Source organism: Thamnophis sirtalis, unplaced genomic scaffold (genome assembly GCF_051295495.1).
Source record: "Thamnophis sirtalis isolate CommonGarterSnake01/CBP01778 unplaced genomic scaffold, rThaSir2_p1.2 scaffold_15, whole genome shotgun sequence".
NCBI classification, from domain to species: Eukaryota; Metazoa; Chordata; class Lepidosauria; order Squamata; family Natricidae; genus Thamnophis; species Thamnophis sirtalis.
In genome coordinates this window covers 623,581-646,552 of record NW_028261395.1, presented here as the reverse complement: position 1 = coordinate 646,552, position 22,972 = coordinate 623,581, and the positions used below count along the sequence as shown (strand labels likewise).

General features: G+C 37.7%; 1 protein-coding gene across 2 annotated transcripts in view; it reads right to left on the bottom strand.

Annotated features, from left to right (window-relative positions):
* Nucleotides 1-22,972, bottom strand: part of ADGRA1 (adhesion G protein-coupled receptor A1) — a 304,703-nt gene that overhangs the window by 173,346 nt on the left and 108,385 nt on the right. For both annotated transcript variants that reach the window (XM_087702485.1, XM_087702486.1), the window contains exon 7: nt 12,206-12,419. In XM_087702485.1, the coding sequence (XP_087558611.1) occupies nt 12,206-12,419 (214 nt within the window). The remainder of the gene's footprint in view (nt 1-12,205; nt 12,420-22,972) is intronic.

Below are 22,972 nucleotides of genomic sequence, written 5' to 3'. Positions count from 1 at the left end.
CTCCGGTCATTTTGCATGAGAATCCAAACTAAAATAATACAAATATTTTACTAATATGAAGGTAAAAAATCAAACGTCTTATTTTATGCCCCGTTTTCTTTTAGATCAAATAATGTCTCTGTGAACCAGTGCCTATTATTTTGGATTCTTAGAACAAATCTCCTAGGAATTTGTGATAAAATATTCTTTGGTTAAAACGACATAGTATCTTTATGAGCATTCAATGATATTTTTCGTTGTGACTTTAAATAAAGCGTAAATTTTATTCTTTTTTTGGTTCCAGCCATGATCTTATGAGGATGAAAAATCCCAAGTGCAGTTTTTGTGATTTCATTTTGACCTCTTCTTTCTTCTGAGTAATACGCTAAGAATATTTAATCCTTACAGTCTCTAGAGCTCAACTTACTGGCTAAACACAGCACAGCTACTTTTTGTAAGAATCGGTAGGTCTGTAGGAGATTCAAGGCTGAACCTTGTGGCACCCCACGCAATGCCTCATTCCAGTTTGATGAGTAACCATCGATGAGTACTTGAGAATGAGTTTTGCGTCAGCTATGTTAATGTTCATGCTAGCCAGCTAATCAGCATAACACGGGACATTTTATCAAACATTTTGCTAAAATAAAAACATATCCAGTCTACAGCACGCCCATAATTGGCAAAAGACATTACCAGTCCAAAAATGAGCTAAAGTAGCTGGAAAAAAAGATTTTTGACAAATCCATTATGACTTCGCGAGCTGCACTGGCTACCTGTTGATCTCCGGGTGCGCTTCAAGGTGCTACTTATCACCTATAAAGCCCTTCATGGTAGTGGGCCTGGGTATTTGAGAGACCGCCTACTGCCAATTACCTCCACTAGACCGATACGATCGCACCGATTAGGCCTCCTCCAAATTCCATCTTCTAGCCAGTGCAAACTGGCAACTACCCGGAGGAGAGCCTTCTCGGTGGCTGCTCCGTCCCTTTGGAACGAACTCCCCGTGGAGATTCGGACCCTCACCACCCTCCAGTCCTTCCGCGCCGCTGTAAAGATCTGGCTGTCCCGGCTGGCCTGGGGTTAAGATTGTAGCCCCACTCGAATTGTGCGATTGTTGTGTTCTTTTTAACATGCTGTATTGTCTATTGTTTGTCTTTTCCCCCTCCCTTTTTGAATTGTGAGCCGCCCTGAGTCCCCTCAGGGAAAAGGGCAGCATACAAATAAAGGCAAAACCAAAACCAAAACCAAAACTTCAAGTAATTATCACATACTTCATTCTTACAAATTAATCTCTTTGTGGCCTTCTGTAGAATTTTCCCAGCAATCACAGATTGATTGGTTGAAATTCCCTGAACTATTCTCTTCCCCTTTTTGAAAATAGATACTATATATGTCCTCCTCTAATTGTCTGACGCTTCATTCAAGTCTCCAAGATTAGTCAGGTACAACGGGTAAACAATCAGTCAATCCATCATCATCATCTTCTTCTTCATTGTTGTATTGGTATTGTTATCTACTCTGGGATAGAGCTCATCTGGCCCTGAAAACGTAAAGTTAGTTAAAATAAACAGGTTTTCCCTGCTGACCAATGAACTGATTTGTATCTTGGTTTATTCTAAAATGGAAGGTAAGGGTAAAATGATCCACGGCTATGAATGCTACCATTTGTGGAGAAGGACAAAGGATATAGAACAGAATATTCTTTATTGGCCAATTCTGATTGGACACCCAATGAATTTATGAGGTATGAAATAGGAGGTCGCATATTTTATTGGGGGGAAAAAGGTACCGGTAAATAGCTAAGTTACTTAATATATTATTACTTAGTAGATTATATTGCTTAGGGATTTTTTTCTCTTTTCTTTGTACATGTTCCTTTCTGATTCAAATAATGAAGGCTGCTGTGCTAATAGCCGGTGTAGATATAAGGTTTGCTTGTTCTGTCTGTCTGTTTGTATAAACTCGAGACTTCATCCCTGCCCTTCTCTTCACAGTTGACCTGGCAAAGCATGGAGGCTCTTCTTCTACAAGACTTGAGTCAAGGCTGTTCTGCCTTTTCTATCACCATGTTGTCATCTTTATATCAGTATATCAGCAGTTGTTTTGTTTACTTATTTATGCATTTTGTTCAGATAGCTGTCCGCTTGACAGGTGAGTCGGGGCCTTTGTAGACAATTTAAAGGAACAAAAACTAAAATATAGTAAGAGACACTTCACCGGAGGCACGGTGGTAGATTCAAAGTGGATTTACAAAGTCTCCTGACTCAGGGGAACCTGTGGGACAGCCAGATCTTTAGAGCTTTTCAGAAAGCAAGCAAGATCAAGTCAGGTGGCGCAGTGGTTAAATGCAGCACTGCAGGCTACTGCTAGATCAGTGAAAACAATATTCTCAGTGGAAATTAATTCAGGAAAACCATTATGATGTTGGAAGAGTAGCCTATAGCATTGCCCATTGCCAAATGCAGGCATTCAATTCAATCTCTTTTAAATCACTAATCTGGGGTAAAGTATTTTCCTTTAGAATAATACATTTTAATCAGTGCAACTATATATATAACTAATTAAGCAGGCTATTTCAGCCTTGCTCTGCAAAGCTGTTTCTTTTTTGTTTTGCAATAAGATACTTGCAGTGGTTATTTGCATTCTGATGGTCATTTAAATATCACTAATAAAAGAAAGCAATATAATAAAAGAATAGTGCAAAAGCTAGTTGAAACTCACAGAGTTCACTGACTTTTTCATTCCCCAAGGAAAAAAATGGACATAACTACCTGTTGCAAAACCAGAGGATTCTTGCAGAACAGGAAAATAAATTACATTATCTCCCACCACCACTCCCTCAACTTACAATTGTTCATTTAATGACCATTCAAAAATGGAAAAAAGTGATCTATGGCCGTTTTTCTCACTTAACGACCTTTGTAGCATCCCCATGATCATGTGATCAAAATTCAGTTGCTTGGCAACAGGTTCATATTTATGACCGGTACTCTGTCCCGAGATGATGCGATCACCTTTTGTGACCTTCTTACAAGCAAAATCAGTGGGGAAGTTAGATTCACTTGAAAACTAACTTATCAACTGTGGCGATTCACTTAACAACTGAGCAAGAAAGCTCGTAAAATGGGGCAAAACTCAACAAATATCTCACTAAACAATAGAAATGTTGAGGTCAGTTGTGGTCGGGGACTGCCTGTAATACATTATTCAAAAGCAAACTCATGCAATAAGGAGTTATTACAATTAAACTGACTGGATATTGGTGCGATCCTATGTACGAGCCACATCAACTCAAGAATGCTTGCTTTTGTCTATGTGTAGATTTAAATTGTCACATGTGCTGAGCTTCAACGTAAAGCCTTTGGTCAGCTAAAATTCAGCTTTTAATTAGAAATGTAATCTTCTGAGTTAAGTGCTACCCATCATTATCAAAGGAAAGGCAGAATGCAGCCTCCACTTGATTGTCTTAATTTTCAGACAATCACTATTTCAGTCAGCCAGAAACACAGCATGGCCTGAAAGATACGCTGTTATCACTTGGCAGAGGAATCCTCAATTAGCTGTTACCCCAAAAATATCCTACAGCTGCATTCTCCATCTCTGCTCCGTTCTCTACTATTTCTACGGAAGCAAAAATCACACAAACTCTTGGGTGAGTTTGCTGAATCATCTCAGATGCCGTACCTTGGAGCAAAAATTAAGAATCTCCCAGATGGGAGAAGCAGAATATTTAAATTATCTATCTATCTATCTATCTATCTATCTATCTATCTATCTATCTATCTATCTATCTATCTATCATCTATCTATCTATCTATCTATCTATCTATCATCTATCTTTCATCTATCTATCCATCCATCCATCCATCTATCATCTATCAATCATCTATCTATCTATCTATCTATCTATCTATCTATCATCTAACTATCATCTATCTATCTATCTATCTATCTATCTATCTATCTATCTATCTATCTATCCATCCATCCATCCATCCATCCATCCATCCACCCACCCACCCACATCCATCCATCCATCCATCTATCTGTCATCTATCATCTATCTATCTATCTATCTATCTATCTATCTATCTATCTATCTATCTATCTATCTATCATTTATCTATCCATCCATCAATCCATCATCTATCTATCCATCCATCCATCCATCCATCTATCTATCATCTATTTATCTAACTATCTATCTATCTACCTACCTACCTACCTACCTACTTACCTACTTACCTACCCACCTACCTACCTACCTACCTACCTGGCACAGTGGTTAGAATACAGTATTGCAGGCTACTTCTACTGACTGCCGGCTGACTGCAATTTGACAGTTCGAAGCTCACCAGGCTCAAGGTTGAGTCATCCTTCCATCCTTCCGAAGTTGGTAAAATGAGGACTCAGATTGTCGGGGGCAAGATGCTGACTCTGTAAACCGCTTAGAGAGGGCTGTAAAAGCACTGTAAAGCATTATGTAAGTGCTATTGCTATCTACCTACTGTATTCATCCATCCAACCATCCATCCATCCATCCATCCATCCATCCATCCATGACATGATTTTCTTCAAAAGCCAAATGGGAAGACGATCATATACTTACTTTACAACAGAATGAAGGAAATAGGCAGCTTATATTTTTGAATACTCATACATGTTATCAGAAATGCTACCAAAAATGCGGATTTAATTCATGATTTTCTTTCATTAGATGACAAATCAAAACATTCTTATCCAGTCCAACATATGATTAATAATTCAGTTATGTTACTGACATTGTTGATCTCATCTTATTGGATCAGGTCTTATCGCATGCATTTTCTACAAATCCTTGCTTACCTACGTCAGATATTACCTAAAATGTGTTTCAGATAAATCCATTGAGGCAAAACTTTGGGATTCAGATTTCCTAAAAATGCCCTAATTGATTCATAAGTATCGAATCAAGTTTTCAATGCAAAACTAGTCATCTATTAGGAGCAGACCATTAGGCAAGGTCTGTTCGCAGTCAAGTCTATGTTTGGTTTGATTTATTGCTAACCTTTGACCCCTGTCCTCCCCCTCCCCTCAGTCTGTGTCATAGATCACATTCTCCTATAAGATCCACCCCTCCCAAGCCAGCTGCAGTAATCTGAGATCCGACTCCAGCCAACCACATGTGTGTGGAATGCACTCGCCCTCGTCTCCCATGACAATGATGGGAGTTGACGTTGTGATTCTTTCTTCCCTTATCTGCTTTCCCAAACTTTACTGTCCATGCCCAGGATTCCAAACTGGGGGACACTGATCATCATTGACCTTTGCATATATAAACACTTACCAACTATGTGTGTTTAGATCAAATATTATTAGATATAAGGGCTGTGAAGTCAATACTTCTTCAAGTCAAGATCAACTCATGTTGATGTCGTAGATACATCCATGTACTTTTTTTGGCAAAAATATGGATGTCTTTCTGAAGGGTCCTCGCTGCTCTTTCAGCTTGATTGCTTTCTTGCAGATGTTTCATTGCCCAAGCTAGGTATACCGACTACTACGGATGACGTTACACCGTTTGAGCAATGAAACATCTGCAAGAAATAACCAAGCCCAGAGAGGGCCAAGGACCTTTCATTGAACCCCGAGCAGCAAATACTCTCTTTGATTAGGAATTCTTTTTGCTTTGCCTTCTCCTACAATGCCTTTTTGGCTTCTCACTCTTGATGAAAGTTCTCGGATTTTACAGAGTTCTCCCACCCAAGGACTCACTGGGTTCAACTGTCCCTATTCTGGATAGATGCTGCCACCTAGCTGAGCTTAAATAATTGAATCTTGGCTTCGTGTGATTATCGCACATCTTAACTAGTTTCGTCTGAGGAAGTGCAGCCCTGGTATTTGGAAAAATGTTGTATTATTTACACAGGCAATCTCCATGCCTTTAGCAAGTTTTAGCATTTTGCTAGATGGCTACTCTTAGCTGATCACTTACCCCAGGCACACTGGCAACTTATTGGATTGCAATAATAATATTTATAATAAATAATACTTATTTTTGTTGCTGGTTTTGCCACAAATTTTCAACACGGAATAGAGATAATAATAAAATAGTGTGTAGGATTTACACATTTTCTAAAGCTGCTTTAGAAGTTCAATATTTAAAGTTATTTTGGCTTCAAAGTCTTAAAAATTTCTCTCTTAATGAGTTTTGTTAACAGTATGCTGCTAGTGAAGACATTAACTTCTCCACCAAACTAGCTTGCCTGTACTGTTATATACGGTTCCACTACAAATCCGCGAAGCCCTTATCCGCGGAGACATAAGCGCGAAGACTAATTCGCGCCGTTCTAAGTGCTAAGGAAAAACGCGACCCTACCGCGATGACATAATCGCGGAGGGCAAATTCGCGCATTCCCAAGCACTCAGTACCCTAAACCTAACGCTAAACCTAACGCTAAACCTAACCCTAAACTTAACGCTAAACCTAACGCTAAACCTAACCCTAAACCTAATCCTAATCCTAACCCTTACCTTAATTGAAGTCGGCTTTCTGCCACGGCGCCGTTTTAAAGCGCCCTTCTGTTGCCACGCTATTGTTGCGGTGGTGATGACGCGCGGTGATGACGTCGCGGCTTTAGCGCCGTGATTTTATCACCGCGATTTTGACGAGTGCGGTTTTGTCGTGCCACGTTATATACTATGTTTTTTAAATCAGAAAATCTTCACATATGTTGCAGAATATAAGGCATATATGGTTAGCAAAACAGTCTTAGCCAGTGAGTGACTGAAAGTAATTTTAGTTTTCTTAGGTAATGGATAAAATGTACCAGAGAATTCTAACCATATGTCAGCACAGAACAATAATCCAGCCATGTAGAGCAACATGATTTTGGCAAGATTTTGTTATCTTTGACAAAGAGCTCGGACTACAATTATCATTGCAGCTTCATATCAGTTGAAAGACTACATGATTCGGCTTGAAGTCAATCTTAAGAGTATCCAGTTATGAACATAAGCTGACATATTTTAAAAATAATGGGTTTTATCTGCTATCATCCCAACCTTATAGCTGATGTGCACTTAAAAAAGATGTAAGGTAATTTTTACATTGAAATTTAACTTTTGCAATTTATTTTTGAAAGATAGATCGTAACGTAGAACAAATCCAAATTATTTTAGTGAAATTATTGAAATCTCAATCCGTCAAAACCTCCACAGGATTGTGACTTTGGTGCATACTGTGAATTTAGCCCTGAAAGAAATATGTTGAAAAATAAGAATGCAATAAAGAAATGTATTCTTTATTGTACATAATATAAAAATATTGCAGTTGGATGTTTCCCATCATTCACATTTTTCATCAACACAGGGAATAATCTAGTAAACACAGGAATATTTACGTATTTTGAACTGTACTGATTGCAACTCTATTTAAATATTGCCTAACTACTACTTTTGAAAAAATACTTAAACAAAATAAACAAACAAATCTATCATGCTTACCTTTATATCTGTTTGCCTTTCTCAAAAATCTGCTTCAAGCAATTTGAAACAGATTTATATTTCCATCAAGGGCCAACTACATACTTTTTATAAGCAATAATGTATTTTGAAATGATATAGTAAACAAGTATACATGGACTTTGGCTAATTGTAACATGTTTACCATACATATCAAATATAAATTATTTTCAAATGCTTTAAAAATATGTGGATATCTCGTAATGGAAACACATATTTTCAATACCAGTATTATGTAACTGCTAAACAACTCTGGCATTTCAACACAATGAAAACAATATTCTGTGCCAAAATTTAAAAATGTGAACTATGCAGAAATTGAAAGCATCTTCTTGAGTCAATAATTAGATAAAGATGCATAACCAAATAAAAATATTGCGGGGTGGAACATGAGTTTATAAATCTGTTTCATTATTACAATAAAACTGAGTTTTGTCTGTGAGTTTCGCTTAAATATTTAACGTTTATCAAATAAATATAATAAATTTGAAGCATTTGTCAAGTATAATTGGGCTGAGTTGAAAATGCATATGTCAAACCATTTGAATGGATGGCAGTGTGCGTTTGTGTATGCACAGTATAGAGAGCAAAATTATAATCATTCTCTTTAATTGATAGATCTGGAAAAAGTAAGTATTGTACATCTGCTCTAAAGCTGGTTTAAACAAGTTTCAGGAATTCTTTTTTAACCTTTTTACCTTCCAAGTATTTTGAAGGGTCGAACCGACTTTGCAATAAAATATTTTCTTAAACTCAAACCTCTTCAATAACTTTATCCAGGGGTCACATTTTGAATGCATAACAAGAAGTTCTAGTGAGAGTCAGGTGGGTGCATTGGTGGAGACTCCAGGCTTAGAAGCCAAGAAACCTGACTAGAGTCCCACTTTAGGCATGAAAAACCAGCTGGGTGACTTTGCATCGATTACCCTCCTTCAGCCCAATTCACCTCCTAGGATTGTTGCAGTATGGAAAATAAGAGGAGAAAGGAATATTTTTGTAGGAAAAAAAGAGCGTCTTAAAAATCTGAAGGAAATTAAAGAAAGCAACCGAACCCACCTACTCTTTGCTGCCCTCTAGTGGCCAATTGATTAATTTTTTTTAAAAAAAATATCTCACAACTTAATATGTTCCTCACAAACTTCAGAACCCCAAGAACATTTCTCTTCACTGACTCTATCTTAAGGTGATTGGGATATATTAAAAAAAAAGTGCCTATACGTATTAAACAATCAAGTCTACAGTAAATACTTCCCTAGTTTCTATGACAACACTAAAAGAAAAACTTAAATTATATTATATATGGAGCTATAATTAACCTGAAAATACCTCCCTAATTGGAAGTTTACAGCGTTAAATTGGTGTTTTTTTTTTCAGATATCAAAAGCACTATAATAATGCATCAGTTTGAACTATGAATTATAACCCATGGCTTTAAAAATAATCAGCAGAATTCTGAAGTGTAAGGTTGGTTATCACCCCAAAATGCCTGCATGTATAGTACAAATAAGGGTAAACCAGCTACAGGAATACCAAGACAGGAGTAAACTGGTTATCCTACATGTTCCCAAGTCATTGTAATTTAAGCACATTTATTTATGTAATCACCATAATAAAGGCGCCAATAATTGCTTATTACAGCCATAAAGCCAAATGCAACACAACATCCAATCACAGAACACTTAAACAGGGGGCTCGCTCCCCCCTGCTCTCTCTCTCTCTCAAACACACACGCACACGCACACGTATGTATCATTGTAGCCACTGTCTATCCACTGCGGGATGAAAGTCTCTTCCACATGCCATTCGAAGTTACAACGGCACTGAAAAAAGGGGGCATTTTTCGCACTTATGGCCATTGCAGTATCCCCCCCCCATGGTCGTGCGATAATTGGATGCTTGACAACTGACTCACACTTTATGAAGGCTGCAAGGTCTCGGGGGGTCACGTGATCCTCTTTTCCGACCTTCTCCCAAGCAAATTCAATGGGGAAACTGGACTCGCTTAACGACGATGTTACTAATTTAACAACGGCAGTGAATCACTTAACAAATGTGGCAAGAAAAATCGTAAAAACTAACTTTACAAATTTCTCACTTAGCAACATTATGCTGGGCTCAATTGTGAATGGACATTGAGGACTACCTGTATATACACTTACACACACCACACACACACACACACACTGGAGCAGTATAATAGGGCCTAAAGAGTAATAAGAATATGTACAATAAAGTAATATTATATAGATAGATAGATAGATAGATAGATAGATAGATAGATAGATAGATAGATAGATAGATAGATAGATAGATAGATAGATAGAGATAGAGATAGAGATAGAGATTTAGATTTAGATTTAGATTTAATATTACAGTATAGTAGATATTTACAAATATAAAATATATTTATATGATGTCATATTATATTGTAATAATTATAGTATACTATAAAACATCATATTATTTAATTGAGTAATAAATACATATCTAAAGGTAGTCAGTATTGTGGGATATTGGAGAGAGCACAAAATGAGCAACCTGGGGAGATACATTTGAATTGCTGTACTTTATGCTTCTGATGACAACTGATGAGGTTCAGCTGATAAAACTTGTGCCACTGAATAAAAATTGTTAGTCAAAAAAGCTTCCCTCCTACATTGTTCCTGATCTGCACAGGAACCCAGCAGTTCAGTAGTTTAGGCTTACGTTACAAATAAAATGTGCAGCTCCAAAAATGGAATTAAGGCCAGTGTAACAATCTTGTAATTTAAGGACTGGTTGATGACAGAAGCCATTAAATTATCAGCATTAACTGAATCTCGATCTGATCTTAGCAGAAGATCTTGGAATAGATCCACCGACCTCTCAGAAGGCTTAACTTAGTCAAGCCTAAAAGAACTGGTTTCAATTAGACTACTGTAAATGTCATTAGGCTGGAATGGAGCATATCTTTTTACACAAATTGATTTCTCTTGTTAACATCCTGCAAATATTAAGCATGTTCCATGTTTGACATTCTTAAACGTGCATCAAATCAATTCTGCAGAGTACAAAACATAATTACCATATAATAAAGAATAAGGAATATAATTCAGCATCTCCATTTCATTACTATAGTGTCCTACAGTTGAAAAATGTTCCGAACATAATAGTCGCCCTTCGATACGAAGAAAATACACACAAATGAAAACAACTTGGCAGCTCCTCATAGCTCCGAGATCATATTATTCAACATAAACTTTATAAACCATGATAATTTAGGACCCTAACATATTTATGTTAGCTGCTGCCAATGCAAATGGCTTTGAGAATTATTAACAAGGATTGCTGCTGAACTTAAGATATCTCCCAAATATCTCATCCAGAAAGCAAAGGCTAAAAGGCAGTTACAAAAGTTGTAAGCAATGTGGAGATGAATTTATTTGTGAAGAACAAAATAACTGATTTATTTTATCAACTAATATTCCAGGCAAAATACCATTACTGGAGAAATGGTGCAGTGGTATAAATAAACAAACAATAAGGAAAAATAAGTACATTTTAGGTTACCTTTTTATTTTCATCTTTTTTTTTTTAGTTAATTTATTTTCATTTTTTATCTAGCCACCAGTGGATTCCTGCATCTACTGAGTCCATGTAGTATTCTAATACCAGAGCTAATTTTAACAAGATAATCTGAGTCATAATCGCTGCTTTAGAAACCAGATTAATATAGATTAATCTGTAATATAAATCTTTAGATTAATATAAACCAAAACCAACATCACAACTGACATAAGATAATTCAGTGAGAAAAAATTCTGCCTTTCCCCTACAGTTATTCATGCAAAATTATTGCACAGCCTGTCCAAAATTGGATTATAGAATTACTCTAAAATAGAACTGAATTATTCCATTACTTATTTATAAAGTCTGACAGTGGGGTATTTTAATATTCAGTTTACAAAACCTTGGACATATTTTGTTGACCCCTTAATTAAACGCACTGCTCTACACACAGAAAGCATAGAGACTGAGATCAGTATTTTCCCTTTTAAACTGGATTTGGAGAGATCTGAGTCAATCTGAGGATGAGCAAGAAATACAGAGTGCAGCTTTTTCCATCTTCCATATTTCTGATTTTTGCATGAAGACAGCAAAGAACATTCATTTCAATAGATGCTCCAAGTGGGATTACGCATCACTCTTTTTATTTGATATTATTGAACATATACTGTAACAAATTTCAATAATTAAGCAAAGTTTTTGCCTGTATGGAATGCATTGGGTCCGTTAGAAACTGACTTCTTCATATTTTCAAGGTTCAAGGTTCAAGGTTCATTTTATTTATATGCCGCCCTATTCCCGGCGGGACTCAGGGCGGCGCACAAACCCAAGGGAGGGGAAGGGAAACACAAAAGAACTACAACAAAAAAGTACAAGGGAATTTAAAACAACCAACAGCCACACGATTCGAGAGGGGAAGGGAACTCATCGACCCCAGGCCTGCCGACACAGCCAGGTTTTAACGGCTTTTTGGAAGGCCTGGAGAGAGGTGAGGGTCCGAATCTCTGCGGGGAGCACGTTTTGTGTGAATATGAAAAGAAGTAAGTAAATGAGAATGTTTTTCTATCAAGATACTGATAGGGAACTTACCTGTCAAGTTCCAATATTCACAGTGTTAAAACCATATCATAAAACTCAAATAACACACACATATAAATACATAAATAAAAATACATACCGGGTAACTAAACAGCAGTCATGTATGATGGCCTCCTCCACAAACATGCCTCTTTCCTCATCAGTTTCAACCAAGCGACCGTCATGATACCAATGCACCTGTGTCGTGATGTCGAGGTAGGTTGCTGTACACTGAAATGGCAAGCGATCACCATGAAAAACCACCTGTTTCTGTGACGGTATCAATTCAAAAAGAGGCAACTCCAATGGACCAGCTATAGATGGGAGTATAAAGAAAATTATTTTTTATTCCATTATTAAGAATATTGTCCTCTTTTTTAAAAAAAAAAATAAACACTAGATTCAATAAGTACAATATGAACAAGATTATTATTTACAATGTATTTTTTTTAGGTATTTTTAGGTATTTTATTTGGATTTATAGGCCGCCCTTTTCCCTGAGGGGACTCAGGGCGGCTTACAATCATTAGGGAGGGGGTGTAATTCAAAACAAACAATATGTGAACAAAATAAATAAAGTAATAAAAATGTACTTCTAATTGTGTCTGTACAGAAATAACGGTTCCACCACAAATGCGCGAACGACAAAAGCGCGCCTGACTAAACCGCGGTGACAAAACCGCGCCGACAAAACCGCGCCGACGAATGCGCGCTGAAGCACGCCAACAACAGCGCACCAAAAGAAGCACGCTGTAACCCTAACCCTAAACCAAACCCTAAACCTAACCCTAAACCTAACCCTAACCCTTACCTTAACTTAAATTGTACTTCTGTCGGCGCGCTTTTGTCGGCGCGCTGTTGTCGGTGCGCTTTTGACAGCGCGGTTTTAGCGCCGCGGTTTTGTCGGCGCGCTTTTGACGTTCGCGCATTTGTCGGGTCACGGAAATAACACCCACTAGTTTTAGTGGGAACATAGGATTATAGACTTAATTTATTTGGATACACATTTTTTAAATACACAATGCACCAACTTTTCAATTTCCTCAAAATGAATTCTGCACAAGGGTAAGAAATGACAGCGTCTACTGGTGATAACTGTTTCCATCCGATGACCATATATTCCTGGCTGCATGATTCAGAAGAAAAAGGCCTCTCTCATTGCCACTTACAATTAAGTGCAGAAGATAAGAGACCCTAAAATCATTAGGACTAGAAAGCAAACGTGGGTGAACGTAGGCACTGCAACATGATCCATTGAAATCAAAAAGGTTTTCCATTCCATAAAAGAAATGGAACATTAAAATGTTTGTTCATAAGCTGCACATGGACACTTATTCATGTCATCAATCTGCTATCTACTTTTCATTTATTATATCCTAATAGGTGAAGATATCCTAAGAATTGTCACAAGGGAAGAAAGTATCTTGTGGTGGGATATGAACATACAGGTAGCCCTCAACCCATGACCATCATTGAGGCCATAAATATGGTAAATTGAGGAATCACATGACACAATTTTTAAACATCTTTTTCTGGTAGTCTTTAAGTGAATGCCATGGTCATTAAGCAAACCAATTTTTCTCAGTAGGTGTTTTTCTTTTTTGCCAGAAATCGGTAAAAAAAAAGCCATTGCAAATTGCAATACTGTGACTGGGGGATATTGCAGATGGCAGGAAAGGTGAGTCGGTTGCCAAGGACCCAAAATGTGATCATGTGACTGTGGGGTGTGTGAGTGCAGCTGCTGTAACTTTGGAAACTTTGTAAATAGTTTTTTGGGGGAGTCTATCATAACTTTGTACAGTCACTAAGCACCCAGTTGTAAGTAGAGCATTACCCATACTCTACAACCTCATCAACACTTCTGGGATTAACATATGGTTCATTTCAAGGTCATTGTTAGCTATTTTTTTTCATCTCTTTATATCTATGTATGTATGTATGTACACACACATAAACACACACACACACATACACAGTATATGCATTCATTTAATCTATCAACACACAACTTATCAGATTTTTTTCCATGTTGGAATGAAAAATCATGAAATATCTTGTTGCAGAACAGATTTGATTCATTTGACAGCTATCAATGAAGGCTTTTTTTTCATTTTCTGGTAAGTACTGGGATACACTGCTACATTAACACCTGAGGAGTTGTGATATGAATGATTAAAATATAAAATGTCTTATTCAGAACAAGCATAACTATTTCATTTCAATTTTAATTCCAAAATGTATCATTGGAACATTTCTGTATTCAGGATATTAGGATTACAACTTGCAGAAATCCAGTTAGCAAGGAGATCGATGATGATGATGATGATAAGATATAATCTCAAAACATCTGAAGAATGCCAAATTAAAGAATAGATTATGATATCTATAAGTTTCTACTAGAAAGTATCCTCCTTTTTATAGCAACATGGAAGTATTGAGTTTTAAACTGCAAATATCAGCAATCACAGCATCTTGTCAAAACAACTCAAGAGATTGAAGATTGGAGACAGGATAAGTGCCCTGTCATAATTTCCAGGACCAGGTGATAGCATTACAAAGGGAAATCAGCTTCACTTTGTAGCATTCATATGGTTGGCTATTCAAAGGTTCCCTCCTTACTGATTTTTTAAATTGTCTGGATGTTGGTACTACGTAGATGTGAGAAGTGAGAACTTTGGGAGAAAGATACAGGTCACTGTAGCCCCCTCCAGAAGTCAAGTTGGTACCAACTTGGTATCTTTTCATAAAGGTTATGGGGTATTCATAAGTGAGAATAACTTGGTTGTTGGGTGATGATTTCTGTTTCTATTTAATGTTTCAATGGGTGAGTATTGTATTCCATCTACTAGCCAGTGCAAACTGGCAACTACCCGGAGGAGAGCCTTCTCGGTGGCTGCTCCGACCCTCTGGAACGAACTCCCCGTGGAGATTCGGACCCTCACCACCCTCCAATCCTTCCGCGCCGCTTTGAAGATCTGGCTGTCCCGGCTGGCCTGGGGTTAAGATTCCAACCCCATCCGAATTGTGTGACTGTTGTGCTCTCTTTTAATATGTTGTATTGTTTCCATATTGGAATACTGTTTGTCTTCCCCCCCCTCCCTTTTTGAATTGTGAGCCGCCCTGAGTCCCCCCAGGGAAAAGGGCGGCATACAAATAAAGGAAATTCAAATTCAAATTCAATTGTAAACTGATGCGAACAGCAGCATGAAATTCTGTTCACTCATTCAGTTATCACCCTACTGAAGATTCACTGAGCAAGCATGCACAACAGATATCTCTTTTGTTTCCTCTAAGATAAAGAATGTACATCCTTGGCAGTCATGTTGGACCTTAATTTCCTAAACATCAATACAAATTCCTTTTGCCAGATTTTAATTGTTAAATGATTTCGGTATTACTCTAACATACTTTAATCTTTAATTTTCTATTCTGTCCTGGCTCTGGAAATCAAAGCTATGTTACTACCATGGCAACTGGCTTGGGGAAGGTAAAGTGTCGGATTATAGATTGTTTACAATTGAAAAAAAATCTCATTTATTCTGCATTCTGAAGATGTGAACTCACTGGAGGAGGCTGCACAGGTAAGGATTAAAGCTGGCAAGGTAGGAACCAGCATTTCCCAGGTTAGAAAACCTACTCACTTATCTCTGTCGTAGTTGTGATTTGGCTAAACCACTCCCGTTGACCTGTTCTCAGCTTCCTTCTGCTTTCCTGCACATACTAATGTGAGGGAATCATTATGAGATGGAAGATGGCTGGCTGGCTGAGAGGGAGGAAAAGAAATGGATGACAAAAACTAAACCTGGGGAATAAAATTCTGGGTGAATCACAGTTCCCTTCTACTTCTTAAGGCGTGCCCTCGGCTGTTGCTTGAGGGCTGAAGGGGTGGCCCTCGTGGCTGAAATCTTTATTTCGCAGTGATAGAAATGACTACGTATCATTTAAATACAGCTGTAGCAACAGGGTACTTGAGAAATGAAATCAGAATGAGGAGGAGGGTAGCAACAGACTTTTTATTGGCAGTGTGGAAACTATGAATTCAATGGGTTTACAGTATGTCAGCCCCCTCTGCTCAAGAGAGAGAGAGATCGCAAATAAGGATAAAGGGATTTCTATGCCTATTTATATATGCATACAATAAACTACCTCTGTAGTAGAATCTCTCAAGGGTGTGTGAGTACTTTTTATCAACCGTGACAAAAAGTGCTTATACCTGCAGAAATTCACATTAGTCTTTATCCTGACCTTGTTTAATTGAGCTTTAAAATCCAGCTCTCCCCCTGCCCCCCACCTCACCACCAGGCCTGGGTTAGGGAATATATTATTAGGTCCCTTTGAGAAAGAAGCACATCACAATTTTATTGCTCCTCCTGGATGTCTATTGTTCTCTCACGAGTTATAATACCTTCCCCTGTTTTTAATCCTGTATGCTATCCAAAACTATTATGGAGCCAGACCATCTGAGAAGTTTGATAAATAAATAAATGACTGAGTGGATGTCAGAAATAATTTAATATATACTTGCTCTATATATACGTCCTTTCCTATTTTAAACATACACCCTGCTATTCAAAATCAATTCCATTTGGCTGATGGGAGCAAATTTCATTGTCTTCCACTGTATATCCATTAAAAATGTTTATTCGTGGCTTCCTAGGAAACATAACATGTCAAGTGAGTTTATTTGTAATAGAAAACCATTCCCCTGGAAAGAGCCGCTACGTATCCCCAAATTTTCTTCAGGGCAAAACAAGATAATTCCTGAACAGGCAACCGATAGTACAATAGAGAAAGGCATGCATATTTTAAGCTAGAGGAACATTTAAAACATTTTCCTTTTACAGGAATAGAGAAAGATTCAGGAAGTATAGTGGTTTAAATATTAGCATTCTGCATCCTTGCCAATCAAGGGAGTTTTTAAAAATAGGGAGTAGAGTTGACAGATATGGTCGTAACAGTGTAGTTCAGTGTAGTTTAATCCCTAAATTCCAGATCTGAGGGAGCTGATCTAGCATCAGGATTTGGGTAATGACTGAAAAATCAGTTCCTAATTAAAGCTATGTGTAACTTCTCTCTAGGGTCATACTAAAGGGATTTTTATTAACCCTATCAGCAGGGTAGGATAAAATAACATGTTAACAGTACACTTTCTTTTTCTTGTGCGTAGCATAGCTGGATTATAAATTACTGCATTGCTAACTCGGTATTCATCGTTAATTGGTTCTGGGAAGCACAACGAGCACCAAATAAATTTTCCCCATAAGGAATAATGTAGTTAGTCACAAGGTGGTCAACACCAACAAGTTCTAGCTTGTGCGTTGAGTACCAAACAAAAGATGAGTACAAAGACAAAAAGTTTGCATCAAAATATCAAAATATGTTGAGTACCAAATTCAATGATCAACATTTTCTTGAAGCTGTCTACAGATAAATTTTTACACACACACACACACACACAGGGAGAGGGGGAGGGAGGGAGGGAGGGAATATAGTGAAGATACCTTCACAAATGCAAGGCAGAAACTTAAGAAATAAATAAGACCAACAAACAAATAACATAGCCAATATTAAAAGATATGCAAAGTCTTCTACTATTTTTTTCTCCACCAGCCCTCATCTCATCCTTCTTCCTTCTGCTATACCAGTATTGCTTTTAACTACAAAATCCTTGGAAGTGGGATTGCGTTACTCATGAGTCTTTTCCAAGAGCAACAAGTACGGAGCAACAGCAGCAAAGCAAATTACAAAATCAGAGAACACAGGTATAAAAACCACTGCTATAAGACTAATTCACCAATGTGTCATCCTTATTCATAAATTGTTATCCACCAAAGTAATTGCTTTGGGCTGCGTGCATATTTTCATATTTGATTCAGATGTTCATTCAAACAGCAACAGGTAGATAAATGACACGAGGAATGAAAAACAAGCAAGTGATTGTTAGAAGGGTGTTCAGTGCAGGAGGGAAAAATCAGCTACAATGAGCATAACCATAAATTAGATTTATCATTACACCGAATTACAGCCAAATCACCCAAAATTAATCATTAGAGAGCAAGTTAAAATTTTGAACAAGTCCATTCCTGTTGGTGGGTAAAGATACATTACAACAATTTGTTTCTGGTCCATTTTTAAACCTGTTTTTTTTAAAAAAACAATAACTGAAAGGAGATTACTCCTGTAATTTAATTAAGGGCTATATTTTTCAAGGACCCTTCTCTTACCATTTCAACATATTCCATAAACTCATTCAAACACATTTCATACACGAACTAAATGGTGCAATCAGTAAGCAAATAAACCCCTTTACAATTAGCTAAATGTCAAGAAAGCCAAAGAGAGTAAAAATAAAACTAATTCGATTAAGTTTTAAAAACGTATCTCTATATGAGATTGTACAGTATTTCTGAAAAGCATTTTTCTACATATGAAAGGCATAACAACTCCAACTCAAACTTCAGCTCTTTCCCCCTTTCTGGCTCAAAGTGAGCTTAGGAAACTAATACTTTAAAGATGTTAAATACTAGAACACATATACTGAATTCTACCACCAAATGCAAAACACATTTTTTACCAGGAATAAAAAAGATTTCGTTTCCACTGTTTGTTTTTCAGGTAATTTTTTTTAAACATCTCTAACAGCTTTTAAGCAACTAGGATGATGCTTAAACATCTTTATGTTTTCGTGATGGCTGTGGTAGGTTTGTAAAAGTCCAGTCAGAAATACAATATATACAATTTTTTCTTTCAGGAAAGCCGTTTTTCAACAAGATTCTGGTATTAGAAGTTTCTGATAAAATTATATCCAAAACCCAGGAAGGAATTTGGCAGTAAACAACATGGAATTGATCTTTTGTTTATGCAGTTTTAAAAGAATAGAAGAGGAATGAATAGCTCTGTTTGAAAATCTCAGCAAACTTTCTTCCAAAAGCCTTTATATTCAGAGCTACTGAAGGCTTTTTTTTCTAATAATCTCAAGTGCCCTCCTGTCAGTAGCATTAAACCACAATAGCAGGAATTACTGATGAGGCCTTAAACTATCATTATAATAATTAAAGCACTCTTTTTGCTATCTTCTTCACAAAGTACTCCTTTGTGTTGACTGAAATCCAGAGGGTTTATGTTTCAGTGATTTAAAAGGTACGTTCTGGATTAGCATTTCGAACAAAAAGTAATTTCCTTTTTATATGTGAACCCGAAATGGTGATTAGCCTGACAAATCAAATCAAACATAACAAGCAGAACCACCAACCGTGATATGAGTTTGGTTTGCTTGCCAGAATCACCATTAGTTACCATTAACCAAGATTTGTCCAGGGTCACACAACACAATGAACTATGATTGGTTGATAACTGCTACGTGTCTTCTTGGACCTACAATATTAAGAATATCTGCGGAATGGTAAAATAAAACTGAGGGTTGCAAAGAGACTGTTCTCTCTATAGTTTTCAGTGTTTAATCTGTCACAGCAAAATAACATGGAAGTTATTTGAAAAGTGAAGAAGAAAATTCAATACCAAATTTTCTACTCGTGGAAGTGTTAGTAGAACCCAAAGCGTGATGATTTTTCCTTACACAACTGTTCTCTCCTGCAAATTTCTGTTGAAAGGTGGGGGATTTATCTTTTTCTGGTAAGGTGGGGCAATCCAACACTTTTTTCACAGCATCATCCTTTCCATTAAATTCACATACACATTATGCTTGCATTGATACTGGAAAGAAGAAGATGGAACAAGCAGACAGAGCGGAATTTAAAAACTAAAAAGCTAGAAATATTCATCTAGCCTGACTGTGTCGTTGGGGAAATACAGGAAAGTATTTAAAGATTTGTTTTGTCATTTTCTCTACAGCAGGGGTGTCAAACTCGAGTCATCACATTGTCATCACATGATGTATTGTGACTTTTCCAATCCTTCGCTAAAACCCGGGGGGGCGTGGCCAGCATGTGACGCATCCGGGCTGTGGGCCGTGAGTTTGACACCCCTGCTCTACAGATAAGTCATTCCTAATCAGCCACCTGGCCTTATTTGATGTGTTTCTTTTGCTTCAACAGATATTGTAGGTTTTTTTTTAAAAAAAAATTGTCATGTAAATCTCCGCTGTCTTTAATCAAGAAGTGAAATAGATGGAATTTTATCATAGTGTTTGACTGTAGATGTCTTGAGATTTCAGCTAAAACTTGTTTACAATTTTTCTCTGCGACTTCATCTAAAACAGTATGCGGAAAACTAGAACAATACAACAAATGGAACAACACAATAATATCTGTGCCAATGACTCAACCAATCCAGAAAGAAAACATAGTGTATTGTTCTGACCCCCACCTCGCTCGTTCAGAAACGACAGCCACACACCGCTTGCAAAGGAAAGTCTTTATCAGTCCCGGCTTTTGTTGGCTGCGAGACCAAAATAAACATAGATAAATAAACAGCCCCAGGCCTGCCGGAAAAGCCAGGTTTTAATAGCTTTGCGGAAGGCCATGAGAGTGGGTAGAGCCCGGATCTCTGGGGGCAGCTCATTCCATAGGGGCGGAGCGGCAACAGAGAAGGCCCTACTCCTAGGTGTCGCCAGCCGGCATTGTCCCGCTGAAGGCACCCGGAGAAGGCCCATCCTGTGCGATCTTATTGGTCTAAGGGAGGTATGTGGCAGAAGACGGTCTCACAGGTATACAGGTCCTAGGCCATGTAGGGCTTTAAAGGTGATAACCAGCACCTTGAATCGTGCTCGGAGACCAACGGGAAGCCAGTGCAGCTCACGGAGGATAGGTGTAGTATGGGTGTACCTTGGTACACCCAATATAGCTCGCGCGGCTGCATTCTGGACTAATTGTAAGAGAGTAAGACATTTCAATGGGTAAAACAGCATAGTGGCAATATTGTAGGTTTCCAAGTGATGAAAACCATTCAAAGAAGAAATGTGCAAAGATCATTATAAAGAAGGTGGAGGGGAAAAAAATTACATAGATATCTGTGCACCAATAAGTGATCCTTTTAAGGTTGTTATTGCTATAACCGTAAACAATATTTTGTGATTCCTTTGGATTTTGTATATTGTGTAGGCCAAACTTGGCAACTTTAAGACTTATGGACTTCAACTCCCAGAATTCTCCAGCCAGCTCTGCTCTGCTGGCTGGAGAATTCTGGGAGTTGAAGTCCACAAGTCTTAAAGTTGCCAAGTTTGGGAACCACTGGTGTAGGCTTTCTGAACACAGTATGCAAGTAAACCAGTAAGAAAAAAATGCTTTGCAACACTGAGTTTCTAAGGAGATAGAAACACAGAATTTGTGTTCCCTCACTGATTAACACAGTCATTAATCTAACTAGATATTTTGGTTTTAGAATAATGTTTAGAGAGATTTTATTCTTCACAGTATGTTGTGAAGGACCACAATACTCTTCTTGTCTCACAATACATAAAGAATGAACACTAATATCATTAGCACAAAGTAAATTAGGAATTCTTTTACTGGCCGCAAGTGATGTTTGGTGTTTCTAAGTTTCCTGGCTTACACCTTTAAATAAAAATTGAACATGAAAGGGGCCAGAATTGAATCCTGTTTCAACTACTTATTTTAAGAGATGCTTTGCCTGAAGTGTCCTTGGACATTAAAAGGACTTTAAGAAAATTATTCTTGTGCAGCTTTTGTATCAGAAAATAAAATCTCCAATCTATCATTGCAGCCTCCAGGTTTTTCCGAAGTCTATCACAAGGGATAAAATCAAAGGTGAATTTAAGATAGATAAAGGCTGAACGAAGGGTCCCATGACATTAACATTGTATTTTTTTGGCTAGATATCGAAATACCTGGCCATGGTGAAATGTCCTTCCAAAACTTGAAACTCACCTGTGAGAATATCTTCAGATTCTATCTAATTGCGATTGATAGGGCCCAGTCTTTTTGGGATCACCAAGGAAAAATCAATGGGAGAAAAAAGTGTTTTGCAAAAATTAGTCCCCAGAAATCAATATTAATTTTGAAAAATTCAATGAGGATATAATAAAGCCTGTCTGCTTTAAACTGTGCCTCTAATTTCTTAATGTCTGCCATTGTTAGTGGAGGCCAGTCTGGGAGATTGAGGTTGCAGAATTTTTTAACAAGCAAAAGGGATTTAAGAATACAGTTCCCAGTTAAGTGCATCTTTACCTAGGGTCATACTTTTCATCTTTTTAGCTGCAAAAGAATCTGATAATTGGTTTTGGGGGCCTGTGTGAGTTTAGCCTATAACACTTTTCTAGCACCGTGTTTTATATGATCTTTTCTATAAGAATAAATCATGGGGAAGCAAGCTGCAGTTTTCTGCCCTTCGGACTTGAGCCTGGCTACCAAACAAGCTGTAGCAACTCTACAAAGGAAGTCAAACTTATTGGCCTTTCAATTCAGATCAAACATTAGGAGCCCTGGTGGCAAAGTGGTTGGAATAGCAATAGCAATAGCAATAGCAGTAGACTTATATACCGCTTCATAGGCCTTTCAGGCCTCTCTAAGCAGTTTACAGAGAGTCAGCATATTGCCCCCAACAATCTGGGTCCTCATTTTACCCACCTCGGAAGGATGGAAGGCTGAGTCAACCCTGAGCCGGTGAGATTTGAACCGCTGACCTGCTGATCTAGCAGTAGCCTGCAGTGCTGCATTTAACCACTGCGCCACCTTGGCTCCACCTTGGAATGCAAATATTGCAGGTTAATTCTGCTCCGAGTCTGGAGTTTGTTCCTGATGGGGCTGGAGGTTGACTCAGACTTCCATCCTTCCAAGGTTGGGAAAACGATGAGTCAGATTACTGAGGACTATATGCTGACATTGTAAACCACCCAGAGAGTGCTGGAAAAGCACTGTGGAGCAGTATATATTGTAAGCCTATGGGCTAT